The sequence below is a fragment of the Sphaerodactylus townsendi genome, linkage group LG01 (genome assembly GCF_021028975.2).
Source record: "Sphaerodactylus townsendi isolate TG3544 linkage group LG01, MPM_Stown_v2.3, whole genome shotgun sequence".
NCBI classification, from domain to species: domain Eukaryota; kingdom Metazoa; phylum Chordata; class Lepidosauria; order Squamata; family Sphaerodactylidae; genus Sphaerodactylus; species Sphaerodactylus townsendi.
Window position 1 is genome coordinate 171,832,829 of NC_059425.1, and position 14,839 is coordinate 171,847,667.

Below are 14,839 nucleotides of genomic sequence, written 5' to 3' on the forward strand. Positions count from 1 at the left end.
ACTCCCTTCTTGCCTTGTGAATGAGTGTGGCATGTGAAAAAGACTATCCATTTCTTCCTTATGTATTTCTGCTGCCAAGAATTTAATTTCAAACGCCTTCTTGATTCCTCCTAAAACAGTGGGTCTGAGCTCTAAAGCAGGACTACATGGTCAAAGGGCAGTGTAGTGCAGAGAAAGAAATCCACATAAGTTATCGATGTAGGATTCCAGGTTAATTTGAACAAATTAAAACTTTATTTGTATATTTTCTTTAGCTTAATGGTAACAAGAAATAATTTATCTTATCTCTACAATGGGTAAAACAATCTGATGCAATAATTTCCAGCTGAGGTGACTTTCACTTCATATTAGTCTACTCTCTCATTCCTTTATAAGAAGACGAATTTGGATTTATACCCCACCTTTCTCTCCTGTGAGGGAACTCAAGGTGGCTTACAAGGTCCTTTCCCTTCCTCTCCCCACAACAGACCACTTGTGAGGGAGGTGGGACTGAGAGAGTCCCGAAGGACTGTGACTAGCCCAAGGTCACCCAGCAGAAATGTACCTCTGTGATCGTATTAGGATTTGACTTCATTTCAGGTTTCCCAGCGTCTTCTACCTATTTATTTTGCCAGTTTTGCACATATTTAACACTTGGAAGGATTCTGATCAGAAATCTGATTTTGAGGTTGTTAACATCATACTGTTCTCAGTTTGTTTCAGTCCCTCCTCCCTCTCAAATTATGACAGATGCTCTCTTTAAGACAAAAACCTTTTCCTACCTCTCTCAAGTATCAACCAGTCACCTCACTTTTTCATTCCCCTTTCATCTCCCTTCCTTCCAGCACGTACCTCTTGTTTAAAGAAACATGTTTTAAATTGTTACAGGCTCCTACTGTGTTCATTTTTACAGATTCATGTTTGGCCGCGTCAAAGCATCTGCGAGAGAGAAGAGAAGGAAATATTTGGAAAAACGAATGAAAGAAGAAAAGAGCAATAAAGAAGGCATTAAGGAAGAAGACATTTAGGACATTGGGAAGGTATGGAGAGAAGGAAGGGACATGATGGGAGAGCCAGAGTGGAAGAGATGGAGGAGGGAAGCGTTTGCAGGTTTTGCCACTCTGGGAGTTTGGAGCGTGACTGGTACAGTTTCGGTGGTACCGTAGAAAGTGCTGTCAAGTTGCAGCCTGCTTACAGTGACTCCTCGTGGGACTTTCAAGCAAGAGGTGTTCAGGGGTGGTTTGGCATTGCCAGGCTCTTCGTAGGACCATAGACTGCCTTGATGGTCTCCCATCCAAGTACCAACCAGGGCCTACCCTGCTTAGCTTTCGAGATCTGATGAGATTGGGCGTGCCTGGGCTGTCCAGGTCAGGTCAGGTCAGGGCAATCCATCCATCCATCCATCCATCCATGCATCCATCCATCCATCCATCCATCCATCCATCCATCCATCCATCCATCCATCCATCCATCCATCCATCCATCCATCCATCCATCCATCCATCCATCCATCCATCCATCCATCCATCCATCCATCCATCCATCCATCCATCCATCCATCCATCCATCCATCCATCCATCCATCCATCCATCCATCCATCCATTCCACTTCTAAACCGCCCTACCCCGGGAGGGCTCAGGGTGGTGTACATACTCATAAAACAATTCACATTCACATAAAACAATCAATACAATAAAACCACTTAATATAATTTAATTCAGATCAATAATTCCTATGTTAACTGATGGCGACCTTCCTACCCTGTACCCGCCCACGGGAGACCAGGATGGTATGAGGGTCTGGTGGTCACCCCGGCTGGCCAAAAAGCCTGGCGGAACAGGTCCGTTTTACAGGCCCTGCGGAAGCTCTGCAGATCCCGCAGGGCCCTAGGCCCTTTCCCCACTTACCGTTTGCTGCGCGCTACTGTCCCCAAATAGCACGTGGTCCAGCGGCGCTCCCCATGAGTTTGGGCAGCGACAACGCAGCCGCCCTGACTCTGCACTCTCACGTCCCCTCAGCACGCGTCATTTCTGACGCTGAAGAAAAGGCACCTTCTGCAGTGGGGAACACAATCCCCCGGCGGAAATCGCTCTCGTTGAGAGTAGCGCGCAGCAAACCATAAGTGGGGAAAGGCCCCTGGTCTCCTTAGGGAGCCTGTTCCACCAGCCAGATCTGATTTGGGCCAGGGATTTCCAGCAGGCGCTCCTCCGTAGAGCGGAGGGCCCTATTAGGACAATATGGGGTTGTGTACCCCTATTAGTTGTGATTCTTTTTGTTTGCCAGATGCTTTGACCATCTTGTGTGGCAAAACCAAGCATCCCAGGCCAAGTCCCACTGTCCAGGTTAAGCAAGACTGAATTGACCCTCTTTTGCAAACCTGGCTTACCCGGTTATGATTCGAAAAAGTCTTTGGTAGAATTTCTGCATTAAAAACCTTATACTTATGCTTCTTGAAAAAGATTTATGTCGTCCTGAAAGATAAGTATACCCTTGAGTCTCCATTTTCCTCCCTCCATTTATCCACCAAACCCAAGTTGTCCGTCAAATCTACAAAAGTTCTCATGGATTTGCCTCGGTGTTTTTAATGTTATTCTCAGAAAATCTATTCATTTGTGGCGGTACCATTCCAGTCTTCCAGCAGGCACCAGCTTGTGCATGGAAAGTCTATAAGCTTATCAGTAAGATGTTTATAAAATGCTCCTTTGTTCTCATTTGGAGCATACATTCCCAATTAGCTTTAAAAGGGGCTTGGACAGATTTATGGAGGAGAAGTTGATCTTGATCCTCCTTGATTTGAGATTGCAAATGCCTTAGCAGACCAGGTGCTCAGGAGCAGCAGCAGCAGCAGCAGGCCATTGCTTTCGCATCCTGCATGTGAGCCCCCAAAGGCACCTCGTGGGCCACTGTGAGTGGACTAGATGGACTCTGGTCTGATCCAGCAGGCTCTTTCTTATGTTCTTAATTCTATAGTTTTAATTCCAAGTAGATTAACTTCCACCCACACAAATCTACTACCATCATTAGTTAGTACCAATACATATACAAATACCAATACAATACAAATTTTCTTTTTACTACTGGCTGAAATAACATCTTCCCCTACAGATTTTTGAGACTTACGCCCTTGTCATGGCTTTCCGGTCTTGATTCCACCACAACATTGCTTGTTTGAGCAGCCTGGTCCCACAATGGGTGCACCTCTTTGCAGTGATTTGCATTTCTGTCATTTGCTGTGCATGGTATTCTGAAGCAGAAAGCACTACTTGTGGCAGGCAGAGGAAGCTGATTATACCCTTGGCCAAAATCCCCAGAGGGGGATCATTCATATATTGCCATTTAGAGAGAAGTACACTTAAGTGAGGAAAATCCACCTTTATAACCAACTACGGAAACATTACCCTCACCACACACACAGAATCACACTCTGTCTTTCCAAACGAACAAGGAAAACAATACATTAAACCACTCTTTGGGTCAGCATACATATTGTACAAAGTGCACTCGGCTAGCTGCATTGGCTCTAGATCAAGTTCAAGATTCTGGAACTAACCTTCAAAGCCCTAAATGGTTTGAGGCCTGCATACTTATGGAACTGTCTCTCCTGGTATGACCTCTGAAGATAGTTGTTTTCAGCAAATGTAAACCTACTGGTTGTCCCTGACCCAGAAGAGATCTAGCTAGCTTCAACCAGGGCCAGGGCTGTATCTGCTCTGGCCCCAGCCTGGTAAAATGCTCTGCCTGGTGAGATCAGGGCCCTGCGAGGTCTGGTGCAATTTCGCAGGGCCTAAAAGATAGAGCTGTCCCAACAGGCATATGGTTGATGCAACTATGGTCTCCCATCATTTTGGCCTCCCTCTCTTTCATTTACCTTTATTTTCCTTCTGTAGGTTAGTTTTATATTGTGAGGTGTACTTGCCATCTGATTTTAAATTGTTTCATTGTATTAATTGAACTTTTGGAAGCCGTCCTGGGCCCATGAGGGGAAGGGTGGCTTAGCTTGTGCGCTCCAGCACATGCCAGCTGGGTGACCTTGGGCTAGTCACAGTTCTTTGGAGCTCTCTCAGCATCACCCACCTCACAGGGGGTTTGTTGTGAGGGAAGAAGGGAAAGAAGTTTGTAAGCCCCTTTGAGACTCCTTACAGGAGAGAAGGGGGGTGGTGTAAAAATCTAACTTTCTTCTTCATTCTGTAATGCTTAGTGCATGTTTATAACTTATTCCTATGAGATTTACTCACTTTTAATTGCCTTGAGAAATGCATCCTTCTGATATAAGCTTTGGAGGGGTCATATTTACTGCTTAGTAGCGTTTTTAGGTGCTGTGAAGCATTGCTAGCTAGTAAAACGGTAGAATGCGGGGACGATAATGTCATTAACCAAATGTCATCTTGCAGGTTGCGATGTCTCCCGGCATCTGTTTGCTGTCTGTTGTGTCCAGGCTCAACTTGGTGGTCTTGCTGTTTTCTGCAATAAGCTTGCCTTCATGCTTAAGCGACAGAGTCGCAGTAAGTGTCCTTAATGATCGCACTCTGAAGGAGGTTGTGCAAGAGAAAGTTCAACCATCAGCATGATTTCAAACTGGCAGGATAGGTTGACTCTCAAGTTTTCTCCCTTCTGGAGTTAACCAGGAGTTTTAGCACAGCTTGCTTAATTTCTGGATCATTAAGTGCAGCTGTCCCCCTGGAAAAAAACATTGTTTCAGCGATGAAGCTGATTACAGTACTGTTTTTTTTCCCCTCTACATATTTTGAACTTTTAGTAAACTTGGGAAAGGAGAAATCCTTTTACGCTTAAAATAGCTGCCGGCTCATTTAAGAAGTCAAGGGGAAAGAGGTGAAAAATCTAAGACACGTTTCAGCTTTACTGCTCGTGCCATGTTGTTGTTGTTGGGTAATGATATGGTTCCTTTTCCCCATCTTATTTCTCTGCTCCAAATCCCTCCCCCACACGTGACTTTTCCTCCCACCTGTTACCAATTGCGTGTCTTCGGGCAAAGGAGAAAGTCTCTGTGTGCAGCTTGAATATGGGGCAGAAGAAAGCATCAGTAAAACATTTCTGCATCAGATTAGAGATAAGCCTCCATTGCCTTCCAAGTTTTATTTTTTGAGGGAGCGGTTGTCAATTTCCCCGTTCAGACAATAACTCACGATGGGTCAAGGATTTTATTGCAGACATGAGAAAGACAGAAGAAGCCAGTTCTGGCGAAAAGATGCCAAAGCAGCTGATAATATGTTGCAGCAAACCTCCACCCCCGCATGTGAACCAAGACAGTTAGCAAAAGTCCAGCCTGAAGGCTCGTCCCAGCCGCTGAGCTCCAAGGCCAGGGAAACAGATAAAGCAGCACCTGCAAAGCTAAAGCTCTCCCCAGCAATTCCCCCCTCCCAACAATGGCATCCTGACAGAGATAAAACAAGTGTCAGGTTCTGAGTTTCATTTAAAGAAGCAAGCATGTGAAAAGTAACGAAATTTCTGTGGGTTAATTTAGAACATGGAGATGGGAGGTACCAGTCATGTATTATCAGGAGTATGCTGAGGGCTGGGGGAGGGTCTCCTTTTACCCTCTCCCACTATTGAAAATTGTTTGTACAGTTTGCAGATTGTTATGGGAAAATCATTGAATATTTTATGCTCTGTTGGAGTTTCTAATGGCTCTTGGACTCCAGTTAAAGAGATCCAGTGGTAGGTAGTGTGAGAGACCACTGTCTGGGACCCTGGAGATCTGTTGCCAATCTAATTAGCCAATACTGATCTTGACGGATCTTCTCAGAAACATCCACTCCCTTCCCCCAGCCTGTGTTCCTCCTGATTTGCAATGGGAGTTTGTCTGCCACCCCCCTTTGCTTCTGCAGATTGGGTTAGCACAGAAGTGGATTGGGTTAGCGCAGAACTCATTCGAGTGAAGCAGGGAACCGGCTGCAAACAGGCACTGGGCCCTGTAAGCTGTCAGAGCACATTGTCACAAGTGTAGTAGAGCCAAGACACTTTGGAGCTTGGTATGGAACGGGCCCTTGCGCCGGCCAAACCCACAGTGTCAGGTAGCAAGGACAACATGAAAAGGGCTTGATTCATCCTGAGAGAGCCGTGTCCTGTGGCTGATAAACCTGGCATTACCCTGAAGCCTGGAAGCCTTTTGAGGTATTTCCCCAAATCTGTTTCAGACCATGGACCTTTGCCCGAGATTCTAAAATAGGGCCAAGAGAATGGCATCACGTCCCTGCTTGAGCTTCCCCCTCTCCCCAGATTCTATTCTTTCCAGGCTCCGCCCCCAAATACGGAACATCCACATAGGTCAATGGGCTACAGTAAGGAGGGCAAAGGGCAGAGGTGGGATCCAGCAGGTTCTCACAGGTTCCCGAGAGTAGGTTACTAATTATTTGTGTGTGCCGAGAGGGGGTTACTAATTGGTGATTTTGCCATGTGATTTTTGCCTTAGTTACACCCCTCCTCTCAGTAGTAGCACACAGAACTTGAAGCAGTCTAGCAGGAGGTGCGCCGGCATGCGTGGCAGCCTGCGCCTGCGTGCATTCGTTTCCTGCCCAAGGACCAGCGCAGTGGCTGCGTCCTTGCCACAGCCCCACCCAGGAATGCCCTGCCCCAGAATGCCCAGCCACTCCCCCATCGTGCCCCACCCAGCCCCATTAGTGCTACGCCACAGTTTGAATCCCACCACCATGGGAACCTGTTACTAAAATTTTTGGATCCCACCACTGGCAAAGGGAGCATAAAAATGCCCATCTTCCATCAGTGGAATGGCACTGAAAGAAGATAAGGGAAGGGCATAATGTCTCTGTACCCCCCTCCCCCCCTAACCCCGTGGCTGTTACTCCATTCAGATCCCACAACCCTACAAATCTGCTTTCCCAGCATCAGAAACTACTGCTGTTGGAAGGGAAGGTTGGGAAAGATCCGCAGCCCTCAGTTCCTCCCCGGCAGATCAGCGGATCCATTCCTGAGCGTCTAATTAGGACTATTTAAAATACTTTCTAATTTACGTAAAAGTTTGTAATGTGGGGGGGGGGGGTGTTAACCAGCAAATAACCTGTAAGCATTTGCAAAACAAAAGCTGTATTTTATTTTATTACCAAGGAGTTTGCGCTCACCACAAAAGAAGAGAATAATTTAAAAGAACAGAACCAGGAAGAGGCAGCAACGGTGGAGGAGGAAGAGCTTGATCTGGAAGATCTGGAAGCATTTCAACCGACACATCAATGGCAAACAGTCCGGCCAGGTAAATTAAAAGTGGCTTTGTACAGGTCTTTTGAAATGATATATTGCATTATTTTATTTTATTCAACTTAATATCCTGCCCTTTTGCATCTCCAAGGCAAGTTCAGGGCAGCTAACCACATTAATCAGAAACAGTACGGAAACAAGACGAGGCTGCAAAGATGTAACTGTCATACAAATACATTTCACTTCCAAACCCTGATGTTCTGTTCAGGTCGCCAGGTTGAGATTTTCCTTGTCTGTAAGTAAAGCCAATTGCAAAAGCCAATGACTGAGCTGGAAAGAAAATTTATGAACATATACCAAATGGGTAAAAAAAACAGAAGTTATGAAAAAATAAAGGGAAGTTATAAAATATGAATAATTTCACATGCTGTATCGCAGTGGTGGCGAGCCTTTGGCACTCCAGATGTTGTGGACTACAATTCCCATCAGCCCCTGCCAATTGGCCATGCTGGCAGGGGCTGATGGGAATTGTAGTCCATAACATCTGGAGTGCCAAAGGTTCGCCACCACGGCTGTATCATCTGTTCAAAAATCACACCATAATACCAAGTTCTCATGGCCCTGGCAAGCGGCACCAAAGGGCTTTAATGGTGCTAAATGTAACTACATAAGTAAGTAAGCATATGCATAATTTAGTTAGCTGTACATCCTGCTTAATTTAAGAGGGTTTAGTTCTGGGGCAGCATTCAGAGCTGTAATTTTTGTAACGCTGAAATAAAAAGACTTGTGCCGTAATACAAATCCTGAGAACAACAGCACCATAATCCTAGGCAGAGCTATACCCTTTAAAATCAACCGAGTTAGGGGTTTGACTCTGTTGAGGATCGCACTGTAAATACATCGTATCGTTCATCCTGTTGTTTGCAGGTCAAGCTCTCCCTGCAGGATTACATGTGCAATTAAATCTTCAGACGGGAGAAAGATTAGCCAGGCTCCATGAGAATGACAATGAGAAAAATGATGTGAAAGATCCTCCAAAAAATAAAAGGTACAGTAGTTTAAAAGAGGTACTCGTTCTGGTCTGTTTTTTAGATTGAAAGTTAGACAATTTCTGATTCCCTTGTCTTTATTTGAAGACACATGTTGCATAACTTCTTTACACGGTTTGGTGTTCTGGAGTTGCTGAATAACCTGATTCTCCCTGGTTTTATTTTGAGTTTTCAAGGTTCCACCCTTCTTTGGGCTAGGGCAGTGATGGCGAACCTATGGCATGGGTGCCAGAGGTGGCACTCGGAGCCCTCTCTAAGGGCACGCGCACACAAAGTTCGTTATGTGGGGGCGGAAAATCACCCCCACCCCCCCACCCCACACACACATATCTAGACTGGCCTGGGCAACTGAGCACGACGTGCACGCACTGCGGTGAGCAGGGAGAACTTGGCTGGCAGGCCTGGTGCCTGTGCTCCGGGTGGTTGCTGTCCGAGGGGGGTGGGTGGTGCAGAGGAGGCAGAGATGCTTGAGAGGCACAGAGCGGTGTGCGCGGGACTTGCTGCAGGCTAGAGCAGGCTAGAGCAGGCTGGTCCCTGCTCGAGCAGGTGGGGCGGAGGAAGAGGGAGCCAACCAGTTTTTTTCTAAACTAAAACCTCAGCATTCAGGTTAAATTGCTGGGTTGGCACTTTGCGATAAATAAGTGGGGTTTGGGTTGCAATTTGGGCACTCGGTCTCAAAAAGGTTCGCCATCACTGGGCTAGGGGAAACAAACTTTAGTTCTAAGCTACAGTGGTAACAGCATTTTATTCTTTGTTATTTAAGAATCCCATGACGTGTCAAACAGATACTGTTTATTTCTAGAAAGCCTCTGCGTTGATTGGTTTTTCTTAACTTGGCAACCTTATTGTTTAACTGACCTTCAAGCTTGTTACTGATGGAATCTTATTCATGTACTTTAATCCTGGGAAACTCTAATGAAAGGACCAGGGAGTATAAGAGTATATATAGGGAGGGTTCTGTGGTAGAGCATCTGCTTGGGATGATGAATATCCCGGGTTCAGCCCCTAGCATCTTCACTGAAAAGGTTCAGATCACTGGAAGATCTCTAACTGATATGGAAGATCTCTAATGGAAGATCCTGGAGAGCCTACCAGTCTGAATAGGCAATACTGACTTTGGTGGACCAGTGGTCTGATTCAATATGAGTCAGATTCATGGGTCCTCTTTCCCATAGTCCTCCTTGCTCTCTTTCTTCAGTCCCTTCCATATCGCTGCCCCCTCCCCCTGGCCACTCCCAGTATGGCTTCCTTGAGTTGTACAGGAAATAAGTGTGTTCAAGATGGTGCTCGATCATGGGAGAATCAGTGTAGTGAAACGGCCAGACACTGTAGTCCAGTTGCATCTCAATCAGAAGTGAATAAAGTGAATACTCAACCGGAAGTGAATACAGCAGTGCCGTAGTGGTTAAGAGCAGGTGCACTCTAATCTGGAGGAACCGGGTTTGATTCCCCGCTCTGCCGCTTTTGCTGTGGAGGCTTATTTGGGGAATTCAGATTAGCCTGTGCACTCCAACACACGCCAGCTGGGTGATCTTGGCATAGTCACAGTTCTTCTGAGCATTCTCAGCCCCATCCACCTCACAGGGTGTTTGGTAGGGGGGGGGGAAGGGGAGGGAAAGGAGATTGTAAGCCCCTTTGAGTCTCCCTTCAGGAGAGAAAAGGGGGATATAAATCCAACTCGTCTTCTTCCCCATTTCCCATAATTTCCTGTGGACAAAAAAATGGTGTCTGTCTGCTTCTTGAAAGAACATGGGCAAGGGATATGACCCTTTGTACTATCCCATACGTCCAACCTGAGAAGCCACTGGTATATGAGATTGGGATAAGTCAGTGCCTATGTAGGTAACTGTTGTGGATTGGGTATATGTGATGACACCCAGACCTAAAAAGTAAGATCTCCAGACCTAGAAAGTAAGATTTCAAATTTCATACCTTACAAACTTCTTTTATCCCCCCCATTCTTTTATTTTTGTTGTTTGAAGTTGTTGGGCATAGCTATAACTACCTAATTCTGCACCCAGGGTTCGAGTATAATATTGCACTCGCTATATCTTCATGGGAGGGAAGGCAGCATGGTATAGTTCAGTCTCGTCCAATCTTGGAAACTAATCAGGGTCAGTACTTGGAAGGGAGACCTCCAAGGAAGACTCTGCAGTCAAAGTCACTGGCCAACCACCTCTGCTTCTTGTTTGCCTTGAAAAGATCTTTGCTGGAGTTGCCATAAATTGGCTACGACTTTACAGCACTTTACATAACGACTATTTTTTTTACAATGATACTTTTTGTCCTTTCAATGACAATTGAACAAAATGTAGTATGTTTTTATTTTTAAGCTCTGTTTTGTGCTGTCATATTTAATTCTGTTAATGGAGAACTAATGTGATCCCTGCCTCCTCTTCAGAGACAGAGTACTGGGGGGGTGCGCATTGCACCATGTGCGTGCCTGGAGGCGGAAAATCACCCTCCCCCCCGCAGCACCTCCCACACACACACTTACCTTCATGAAACAGTACAGACTGGAGAAGTGGCCTGTTCCCTTCAGGCTGAAAACAGCCTGGTGGGAACTACACTTCCCAGGAGACCTTGCGAACCCCAGGGTGTCATGGGAAGTGTAGTTCCCACCAGGCCGTTTTCAGCCTGAAGGGAACAGGCCGCTTTTCCAGGCTGAACTAAGGTAAGGGGTGGGGGTGGGGGCAGACGCCAGTGGGGGGGGGGGGCAGAAAACAGAGTGCGCACTAGGCGCACTCTGGCCCAGCTATGCCTCTTCTCCTCTTCCAACCATCTTTAGCCACCACTAGCCACACGACTATTTAGTAATAGCACTAGTTAGGCTTGTCTTTCAATTTTGTACTTTATTTCTTTTATACCCACAACAGAACAAGCTTTGTTAAGTGAACGAAACGTACTGGACAGTTGAGAACAGAAACTGAACTGTTATAACAAAGCCTGATGGACTTTCGGGAACTTCTGTGTAAAAAGTTAAAAAGGAAAAGTCAGACCTACGTAGATTGTCATGGGTTGTCTTTTTTGACACCTGTCCTGGAAGCCTGCATCAACTCAGTGTCCCCCATCTTCCAGTTGATTGCAAACATCACCCCAAACCCCTCTTTTTATCCTTGGTCAGGCCAAATGAGCCAAGAAAAAAATCAACCCCACAGATCATCAACAACTTGAGTTCCCAACTGATGGTGGGCAGTTGCCTGCCGATTGGGGATGCTGCCTGCCAACCCCCAGCTGGTCAGCGGGCAGGAGCAGGCTGGCTGAAGGGGGGTAGTGATCTATATCCGCTATGCAATGATGTCACTTCTGGCTTGATGTGGAAGTGCCAGCATTGCCCCAGGAGGATGCTCTATCCCCAGAAACTCCATAGAAACCAGGGGGAAACTATAGAGTTTTGAGGCAAGTGCACCATTTCCCCCAGTATTTTTCAGGTTTGAGTTCACTGGACCTGAAAATGTTTTCAAAAATGAAAGGGGAAAAAAAAGCCAAATACCCATACTGGTAAATAGTTTTTTTTTTCTTTCAGATATCTGAAAATTTTCAGCTCCTTTAAAATCTATGGGGATTTTTTGTTCTGGGCTCTGGAGGTGGGTGGTGTTTTTCAAAGTCAAGGGACCAAATTTGCAGCATAGCTTCACGTGATTCACCTAAGAACCCCTAAACTTTGTACTGAACGCTTTCAAACCTGTATCTAGAATGAGATCTACTGGAAATAGATGTTTTTTTTTATGTTCTTTGGCCAATCTCAGGAAAGTTTGAAAGAAATCCAGGCAAAACATCTTCTGTGATTGGCCAAATAGCAGTGTGATCCGTAACCTGAAATCCTATTGGCCGCTCTAACTTTCTGCCCCCACTTCCACCCTTCCCTCTCTAGAGATTGTTTTAGTCCATGCTAGGACTGCAGCAGCCTAGCAAAAATGCAGCGCAAAATGCATTACAGCCATTGACCAAATAGGAAAGCTCCAGTGAGCTCTCCATTTTGTTCCTTCAAGATGCTTCTCTCCCTTTCTCCTGTTGCCCTGGAAACTGGGCAGAGCAGGAAAAGGGCGAGAGGAGATTGCTCTTTCCAAAGCAATCCAGCAAAAGGGAGAGGGCCCCTTTGCGAGCCCAGCAGAACCTACCTGGAAGCCAATTGCCATTCTCGTGAATGGGCTTTGAATTTTTAACTTTTCCTCCCAGTGCCCTAACCTAAGCCATGGGAAAAAACCCCAAAGCCAGTTTTTCTCAGCTTTTTGGCTTTTGGTTTTTTAGCATTATTTGGTTTGTTATAGCTGAACTCATGCCCCTAAGTCAGTGGTGATGTTCAGCAGGTTGAGGTTCGCACCACTTTGGCAGAATCGGTTGTTAAAATGGCGCTTGTAAACAACCAGTTGTTAAATTATTTGAATCCCGCCATTGCCCTAAGCGCAAGTGGAAGAGTGTCTCCCCAGTATGATGCTTCTGCATCAAGCTGAAAATGACATCATTGCACAGGGGATGCAGATCGCCACCCCTAAACCTACCTCCCTAGAGCTCCTCCTGCTTATATGGAAGGACCAGGCAACCCTATCAACACCAACAAACTCCCATTTCTTCCCTCTTCCTTACCAGACAGCACGGCAAAGACCTGGGCTCTTTCAGAGAAACGCAGCAAAAGCCCCCGAGCAGCAGCCACATCCATTGGCTGAACTTTCATTTTTCTTTCCACTGCTACGGTTGGGCAGATTTTGCTACCCTTGTGTGTCTCTGATTGGTCCACAAATTCTGTAAGTCTCCATTGACCAAAACCTGTCAGTCTTTCCTTATTTTAATATGCCTTAACCTGTTTCTGTAGTTTTGCATTGAAGTAGCTATGAGCTTTGGCCCAGAAAAGATCCTGTGTCTTTAAGAAGGGTATGTGTTGGATTGGTAGTAAGTTCCATAAAGTTTACTTTTACTTTTACTTTACTTTTACTTTTTAAATAATTTTTATTGTATCATTTGAATATTACATTTATATTAATGCTTTTCTTCATTCGTTTTCAAACAATACATTTTCCCCCTTTTTTCCCCTCCCCCTATATTTTTTCATAGTTTTATCAAACAAACCGCAGTAAGTTCATTCTTTGTAATCTCTTCTCCCATTTCTCCTCATTGACTCCAGCTTCTTTCATCCAGTCCGCGTATATGGTCCATATCTTCAAGATTTCCCTCTGTTTATCTTGCCACAGTTTGTTATTATTTCGAAAATGTCCAGTGTCACTTGTTCCCAGATGTATTCCAACCATTTCTGGATTGTCCATTTTTTCTTTTCTTTCCAGCCTACATCTATTGTTGCATGTGCTGCTTTGATCATTATTTTATACATATAGCTATATTTTTTAAATCTACCCTTCTATCCTCCATTACACCCATGAACATTAAATCATTATTTATCTCAATATTAATCTTCACTAGTTTCTCGATATATAACATTACGGTTGTTCAAAATTTTTTCACTTCTATACATTCCGTCCACATATGGCTATAATGTGCCTCCTGATCTCCGCAATGCCAGCATTTAGGACTGAGTCCTTTAATCATATATGTGAGTTGTTTTGGTGTTCTATACCATTTCAATATCACTTTTCTTTCCAATTCCATATATTTCTTCTTTTACTTTACTTTTCCAGCAAAGAGCTGAGCTTGGTGGGTGCTGCCTCTTTTCTCCTAATGGACCAACCACCCCTGCTTAGTCGGTTTGTTCAAGTTTACAGGAATGTGCCCATTTCCCATTGGCATGGGGGCTTGAAATAGTACATATTTTATATATTTTCCTGCCCCCCTCATGTTTGTCAGCCTGAGTCAGTTGCCCCATTTGCATTCTCCTTGTTACGGCTCTTTGTTATCGCTTTTATGGTTCCGTTTTGGGGCCTATTAGTCCTCAGTGAGGGCAGTGCCTAGCCTCTGGGACCTACTTGGCCTATTATGAGGAGATTATAGGCTTGAAAGAACCACACTGCAGGCTTGATGAGAACAGCTAAGAAACAGGTTTCTTTCAGCGGCCTGGGTGGCTCGGTTGTTTCTTTGTTTTCCTCTTCTGCAACCATTCACAGTAGCAGAGTCACTGGAGCTCTTAGGCCCAAGAAAGCACAACAATTACCAAGCAGGTTTCTTGTTCAGCTGATTTGGACTTAACGACACAGAAAATAAAGGCTTTCAACTTTCAAGTGTTTTGACAGGAACAGCACCCCAAATCCCGCCTACCTTCATAAGACCTAAAGACTCCCTGCCTGGTAGAACTTCTGGCCCTTCTCCCACCCAAAGCCAACAGCAGCCAACTCTGTCTGCTCTGTTGAATTCCTCCTGCCCCCCTGCCCCAACATTGCAAGCCCCCATTGCAAGCATTTGGCTGAGGCTCCTGGTTGACAGAACTTGAAACCGTCCCTCACAGTTTACACAGGCAACACAAATGATGGCTTGGTTACAATTGACAATCTGAGGTTTTATTGTTAGTCTCTACGAAGGATGTGGAGCTGTTGTGGCCAAAGTGCAGCTCGTGAGCCACATGTGGCTCTTTGCCACGTAACGTGCGACTCACAGCCGGGGAGACTTTTTGGTAGAGTGGGTATCCCCCTCTCCTGACCTGTCTCCTTCTGTGTGTGTCTTTGCCCCCGGCTGCGCTGCCATACTTTGCTATAGG

At 45.5% G+C, this 14,839-nt stretch overlaps 1 protein-coding gene across 3 annotated transcripts in view; it reads left to right on the forward strand.

The window, feature by feature from the left end:
• SIL1 (SIL1 nucleotide exchange factor) overlaps positions 1 to 14,839 on the forward strand; it is an 89,830-nt gene that overhangs the window by 902 nt on the left and 74,089 nt on the right. For all 3 annotated transcript variants that reach the window (XM_048499928.1, XM_048499938.1, XM_048499922.1), the window contains exons 2-5: positions 893 to 1,019; positions 4,372 to 4,482; positions 7,064 to 7,205; positions 8,078 to 8,198. In XM_048499928.1, the coding sequence (XP_048355885.1) occupies positions 4,378 to 4,482; positions 7,064 to 7,205; positions 8,078 to 8,198 (368 nt within the window). In that variant the 5' untranslated portion in view covers positions 893 to 1,019; positions 4,372 to 4,377. The remainder of the gene's footprint in view (positions 1 to 892; positions 1,020 to 4,371; positions 4,483 to 7,063; positions 7,206 to 8,077; positions 8,199 to 14,839) is intronic.